This window comes from Octopus sinensis, linkage group LG8, assembly GCF_006345805.1.
Source record: "Octopus sinensis linkage group LG8, ASM634580v1, whole genome shotgun sequence".
Classification (NCBI taxonomy): Eukaryota; Metazoa; Mollusca; class Cephalopoda; order Octopoda; family Octopodidae; genus Octopus; species Octopus sinensis.
This window is the reverse complement of record NC_043004.1, coordinates 67,501-75,000: the sequence shown is the minus strand read 5'-3', so window position 1 is coordinate 75,000 and position 7,500 is coordinate 67,501. Positions and strand designations below refer to the sequence as shown.

The following is a 7,500-nucleotide window of genomic DNA, read 5'->3' as shown; positions in this document are numbered from 1 at the left end:
TAAACATAGAAAATATACAACTTATGATTATTATTATTATTATTATTATTATTATTATTATTATTATTATTATTATCATCATTATTATTATCATCATTATTGTTGTTATTATTATATTATTATTATTATTATTATTATTATGGAGTGAGAGAGCAGCTCATGCCATCAAAGTGTGACGCTGGGGTATAAACATAGAAAACATACAACTTGTTGTTGTTATTATTGTTATTATTATTTGCAGTGTTTCTGTTGTTAATTAATTGTCCTTGCTCCATTGAACTTAATCCCCCTTATAAATCGTTCTTCTTTGTTGATCACGATTGATTCCCTGCGACCTTTCGGTGACATGGAGCGACGACGCACAGAACGACTTAAGTCACTAGTGTGTTAGTTCGTTAGTAGTAGCAGCAGTTATGAGCCGACTAAGCTGCTGCTAGACGCTTGGGAAGGCACACAACCGAACAGTTCTTTCGGTGTTTTGCTTGTTTTTTTCATTATTTATTCTCGAGAGAGAGGGAGAGGAAGCGCGCGCGCGTGTGTGTGTGTGTGTGTGTGTGTTCTGTGCGTGTTTACGTATGTCGCACACACGTACACATTTCTGTCTAGGCCTGTTTTGTTGTTTGTGTTCCTCATCCTCACACAGATTGGTTCTCACTCTCGCTTCTTCTCGTGTCTCTAGCGAAACGAGCCAGTTTAGTTGATGTTCGTGCACCAAGCGGATTCTTACTCGACTAAAGGCTGAAGAGAGAAGCAGCTAATATCCTTGAGATATAAAACACACAAACACACACTCACATACATTGATATATATATACACACATGCACACACACACACACACACATATATATATATTCATATATAAATCCAATAAACAATTTGTTGAGTTCGATACATCAGTGTCACCTTGAGGGCAAAAAGAGCCTCAATATCTTTAACTTCTCTTAAAAGTAGAAAACAACGAAAATTAAAGCAAAACGAAGTTGTTCTATTTTTTTTCATTTAATACTTTCCGCCGTTGGAATTATATCAATCGTGGATTTTGTGGGTGTGAAGCATAAAACATATTCTAGGGTCACAAGAGGAGTTTAAAATGAGTGCCGTTGACGTTATGTACCACCAGCCGTACCCTAGCAATTTGGCCTATTACCCACGAACTCCAATCGAACAGGTAAATGCATCGGGCATTTTGAAGCTTTTTTTTTTTTGTTTTTTGCTCTATTTGTCAAATCACTGATATTCTTGTGCATTGATATGTGTTTGTACAAATGATGTCACATATTCTTAGAATCACAGACGGGTACATCCAGCTTCTTTTAGTAACTTTCCCCTCTTTCTGTGCCTGGTTACTTTACAACATTCAAAAGTTCTTTCATTTCAAAATTATTTGATTTTCTTGTTCTGTTTTTCTTCTTCTGTATTCTTTTCCCTTTTCTGTTTTTGTTCTTTTGGCGACAATCTCAAATTGAAGGTCTGAGAACTTACAGTGTCGCTCGGTCGTTGTAGTAGCGACAGAGTCGACAACTCGACAACGACTGCCAAAGAGAGCTTGCATATCTTTGCACGAGTGGGCACCTACTGTGCCAGTGTGTCTTAAAGCAAGGATATATATATTTCTACACAAGAAAAAACTCCAATGCTTACAAATATTCGAGCCGGCATTCTGCGAATCCCAAAGCTAAGGGTAGGGCAACCAGATGGAATTCGGCGTCTTTGTAATTCCAACATTGCACTTTGGAATCTCAACCACCCACCGTCCTCCGACAGTTTGATTTCACATACACAGAGACGTCTTGAAACATATTGTCTTTATACTCTATAGCACTTTTTATGCATTCTTTCTCAACAATTCTCATTTTACACACGTAACAAATAACCTACTCACACACTTCCGTTCCTTTTAGATGTTGTCGACAACTATGAATTCAAGGAAAAACTAATAGAACTGTGAGTTAATTTTTACCCAAAGATCTCTGGAATTTCACCGCTAGTTAACCTTAATTCTAACTATTTACTACTTTTTCCGTTCGTTTATTTTCCAGCTTTTTTGTTTGTGGAATTTCATCGTTTATTACCATCATCATCATCATCATCATCATCATCATCATTATTATTATTATTATTATTATGATTATTATTATTATTATTACTACTACTACAGCTACTACTACTTCTACTACTACTACTACTACATACGCTCCACTTACAAAAAACATTGGTGATACACACGTACACACCCGCATACGCACATCCACGCACACAGGCTCACACATACATACACACACACACACACACACACACATACACACCCATGCTTAGACATACACATACATACACACTGCTTTTGCTTCGCGTGTGCCGTGTTTATGTTAGTTGTTTATTTATGTGCTATCACCATTCATCTGGCTTTTATATTCCTTACCAATATCCTCTTTTACATTCCCTTATCTCGTTCGGTTGTTTATTTTCTAAACATTCTTGTCGATACTTTATTATTATTATTATTATTGTTTGTTCCGTCGAGATGTATCTGCATTTTGTACGACCCCCCCCCCCCAACCGTCATGTTTTCTCTCGTTGTTATTTCGCTAATGTTATTTCTATTCTTTGTTACAAACAGGCTTTTGGTCTCACTAAACTACACGAACCCATGAATCTTGGTTGCTATTCTGCGCCCGGCAATTCAATCCTTAGCGTACCAGTCACATCATCGCCGCCTCACACTTTGCATCTTCATCAATCGGAACAACAAGTGCAACCACAAACCCATCCAAACCAACATCTGATTCCAGAGTCTGCTACATCCACACCGCCCCATGTAAATAATTCCATTGACAGAAGTTGCCACAGCAGCGGTAGTAGCAGCAGTCTTGAAGGAAATGCCATAAAAGAAGAAAACAATTCGGATAAGGGAACCGTACCAAAAGAAACGGTTTACCTGGCATCAAACAGCATGGTACACAATTATTTCTCTGGGGATTCTAATCGACTCGTGGACGAACATTTTGTAAGGGCACTCAGCCATTATCCGGGCTATTCGAGCACATCTTCCCATGGTTCTTCAATGTCACCCTCAGACAGAAACAAAATAAGCCCCTTCAATAAAGGTAAGTACAATTGTTATACAGGAGACATCCGTTTCCAAGTTGAAGGCATTTAAATGTATAAGGAACACGCAACAGAATTACAAGTTTTTTTTTAGGATTGTGTGGTAAGAAGTCTGTTTCTCAATCACATAGTTTCGTGTTCAATTCCACTATGTGGCACCTTGGGCAAGTGTCTTCTATTATAGCCAAAGCTTTGTGAGTAGATTTAATAGACGGAAACTGAAAGCAGCTTGTTATGTATGTATGTATGTATGTATGTATGTATGTATGTATGTATGTATGTGTGTGTGTGTGTATGTATGTATGTATGCATGTATGTGTGTGTGTGTGTGTGTATGTATGTATGTATATCATTGTTCAGTTTTATTTCAAGATTTCTTGCTAATAGAGAAAGACCCGGTTTCTAACCTTGACCCAAGGTTCCTTAATTGGAATTTCAGCATCAACAACAGACTATTTTTGTATGTATGTATGTATGTATGTATGTATGTATGTATGTATGTATGTATGTATGCGTGTGTATGTATGCATGTATGTATGTGTGTGTGTATGTATGTATGTATGTATGTATGTATGTATGTGTGTGTGTGTATGTATGTGTGGTGTATATGTGTGTCCTTGTGTTTGTGTCTGTCCCCCCCTCCCCCGCTTGACAACCGATGTTGCTTTGTTTATGTTCCCGTAACTTAGCAGTCTCGCAACAGAGACCAATAAAATGAATACCACACTTAAACAAAAATACTTAGGTCAATTTGTTCCTCTAAAATCCATTCAAGTCGGTGCCCCAGAATGGCCACAGTCCAATGACTGAAACAAGTAAAAGATACACGGTAATCGGATTATGGTTTTCCCTTCAAATTATGTAATCCATGGATCCGGATTAAATCAAGACAAAATCACAGGAATATGAGACTTTGGCAAACATTTATTGTTTAATTGTTTTAGTCATTGGACTGCGGCCACGCTGGCGCACCGCCTTCAAAAATTGTTTGTCGAACAAATCGACCTTAGTACTTATAGTTTAAGTCTGGTACTAATTCTTTCGTTTTTTGTGTTTTTTTTTACAAAAAAAAAAAAACCAACATAGGCTAACAAGCACGGTGTCACAAACAAACACAATGACACAGATTTTATATATATATATATATATATCATCATCATCATCGTTTAACGTCCGCTTTCCATGCTAGCATGGGTTGGACTATATATAATATTATATATATATATATAATATATATATATATATATATATATTATATATATATATATATACATATATATATATACATGTGTATATATATATCTGCATACATATGTGTATGTGTATATGTATATATATATATATGTCTGTGTGTGTGTGTGTATGTATGTATCCACACATATATACATATATACATCTTTACACACATATATGTGTGTGAGTGTGTGTGTGTGTGTGTGTGTGTGTGTGTATGCGTGTGTGGGTGTAGATGGGTGTTAAAGTCATATGAATTTAGGGACTTGGAAAAGTGTAAAATAATTCATTTTTGACGGTGGAACTCGAAGTGAATAAAGCTATAAATATTGGGTTTAAAAACCCTACGCCCTCTCTCTCTCTCTCTCTTTCTCAATCTGTCTGTCTGTTGGTCTCTCTCTCACTCACACACACACACACACAATTGTCGCGAAAAAATATCTATCAATAAGAATAGATTCTTTGACAATGATACCAGTAAATAAAACTTGGAAGAAATCAAAATATTGTTCGCGTAGTCATGCAAAAATCCATTTGGGTTAACTGTTTCTTTTGTTTAATTTTAAAACGAGGGATAATAACGGAGTGAAATACTAGATACGGATGAAGAAGCGCCATATTTTGTTTGAGCTAATAGTCAAAGGCAGTCCCTACGTGGTCGCAGTGGAACCTTTTTCAAATAAACCCTACTGTAGGGCTTATGAGGGGTCGGGTTCAGCTGGTACATTGAATCGATGTCCGGAGAGAGGTTCTTGAATATTTGGTGAGCCCCTTCCTCAAGGAAAAATTTTTTAAAAAATAAGTCCTTTGAATTTTTAAAAGAAGCCCCAACTTCCATCCCGACCCTAATATTAATCCTAACACCAGCTGAAAGAAGTGTTGTTCCTCTTTGCAATATTCCTATCGGAGGCCCTGTCCTACTGATATATGAAAGAGACAGACATATTACACAATACAGTCACAGACAGAAGTACACAGAAACAGAACGGGTGGTCAAAGCTGGAGCGCTTTTTCTTATAGGGTCGCTTACTTGGGGCTAAACCGTGACATCAACAACTACTACTACTAATACCACTACTACTATTACTACTGCTGCTACTACTACTACTACTACTACTACTACTACTACAACATCTGTGATTTGCTGCATTTAGTTTTGGTAAATTGTGTACCACAGTTTCGCTACTTTAACATGTGATGTGTTATGAATACAAGCAGCGCCGCTGTTGTGGCAGTGTGACGTCATTCCCTTAAGTAGTCTCGGTTATATCATATTTGAAATTAAGATGAGATGGTCATGACTGGAAAGTCACCAATGATCATAGTTCGGCTTGTTCAGGACCAACAGAAGTTGAGCCTGGGCAAGCGCCTTCTATTATGGCCCCGGGTAAACCGATGCTTTGTGGGTTAATTTGGTAGACGGAAATTGTTAGGAAGCCCACCGTATGTATGTATGCATGCATGTATGTGAGTGTGTGTATACACATGTATACGTGTATGTGTGTGTATGTATGTATGTGTGTGTGTGTGTGTCTTTGTGTTTGTGTTTACTCCCACCACCGCTTCACAGCCGTTGTTGATTTCTTTACACTCCCCTAACTTAGCGGTTCAGCAAAATAATTGATAAAATAAGTACCAAACTTAAAATTAACACTGAGGTCAATTTGTTCGATTAAACCAGGAATTTCCAACTTTTTTTTTTAGCTGTGAACCCCTTTGATTTTCTATTTTCCTCTGGTAGACCCCCGTAGACATTCCATGTTTAAAAACTAGTTTTTACTTTTTGCTCTCTTTTACTTGTTTCAGTCATTTGACTGTGGCCATGCTGGAGCACCGCCTTTAGTCGAGCACATCAACCCCAGGACTTATTCTTTGTAAGCCTAGTACTTATTCTATCGGTCTCTTTTGCCGAACCGCTAAGTTACGGGGACATAAACATACCACCATCAGTTGTCAAGCGATGTTGGGCGGACAAACACAGACGCACAAATATAAACACACACCAAACACACACACACACAAACACACACACACACCACACACACACACACACACACACACACACACACACACATATATATATATATACATACGATGGGATTTTTTCAGTTTCCGTCTACCAAATCCACTCACAACGCTTTGGGCAGCCCGAGGCTATAGTAGAAGACACTTGCCCAAGGTGCCACGCAGTAGGACTGAACCCAGAACCATGTTGTTGGTAAGCAAGCTTCTTACCACACAGCCACTCCTGCGCCTATGTTTTATAGAAATTTCTTTCAAAATTCCTGTTTTGGTTTCCACACATGAAATTGTAGAGGTTGAAACTATGTAAAATGTTAGAGAAGGAAGACACAACGGCCCTGGAACGAAATTTGCTTCGGGGTGGGGGGTGTTGGAAACCCAGGTTCAAAAACTCTTACAAACACGGTCTTATTGCTTTGTTTTTTTCTTATTTATTTTTGCTCTTTGATTTTTGTGAAGAAACCCAACATCGAGCGACTTCTTACAGATCACTTTTTATTCAATGTTTTCTAATCTTGATAAAAGTAGGGGTGCAAATTTTGATGTTGCATCTCACAAAAATTTTAGGGAGTGCACTTGCACCTCCTCCAGCCCCTGTTCCCGGGTCTATGCCAATACACACATCTAAAGCAAACTTTTTACAGGGACCTTTAAAATACTATTGTAGATTTCCAATTTATTATTTTGTTGTGTGGTCCCCAGAAATCTTATATAGACCCTCAGGGGCCATCTGGTCACCGGTTGAGAACCACTGGACAAACCTTTCAAGGTAGTGCCTCAATGATAACAGTCCATTGACTGAAATAAGCTGAAGAAAAAATTAATATTTGATAATTATAATGAAGGCTTTGTAGTTATAAATTCATTAACAGCGGCTATAATTTGAACGAAATTCTTACATAACTAATATTTCGACCATTTGAGGCTTCTATCTGGTTAATCAACGTACTAGAAACAACACCCAAATACCCTTCAAATTATGCAGCCGACTGCATACATTAAATAGTACAATTTCAGATACACAAACAGTAAAAAGGCAAGATGGCCATAGTTGGAATATCTTTCATTATATATATATATATATTTGAGCAGGAGTGATCCAGACCTAATCAAGAACCGTATAATAACGATTTTAATTA

General features: G+C 37.5%; 1 protein-coding gene across 4 annotated transcripts in view; it reads left to right on the top strand.

Moving 5' to 3' along the window:
* Positions 1–564: 564 nt before the first annotated feature.
* The window catches only part of LOC115215135 (transcription cofactor vestigial-like protein 2), a 54,013-nt gene continuing 47,077 nt past the window's right edge, over positions 565–7,500 (top strand). The window contains exons 1-3 of one of the 4 annotated variants that reach the window (XM_029784308.2): positions 567–1,169; positions 1,903–1,945; positions 2,619–3,105. In XM_029784308.2, coding sequence (XP_029640168.1) covers positions 2,649–3,105 — 457 coding nt within the window. In that variant the 5' untranslated portion in view covers positions 567–1,169; positions 1,903–1,945; positions 2,619–2,648. Of the gene's footprint in view, positions 1,170–1,902; positions 1,946–2,224; positions 2,367–2,400; positions 3,106–7,500 lie in introns of those variants that run through there. The other 3 variants (XM_029784307.2, XM_036505200.1, XM_036505199.1) reach the window with 3 other exon arrangements.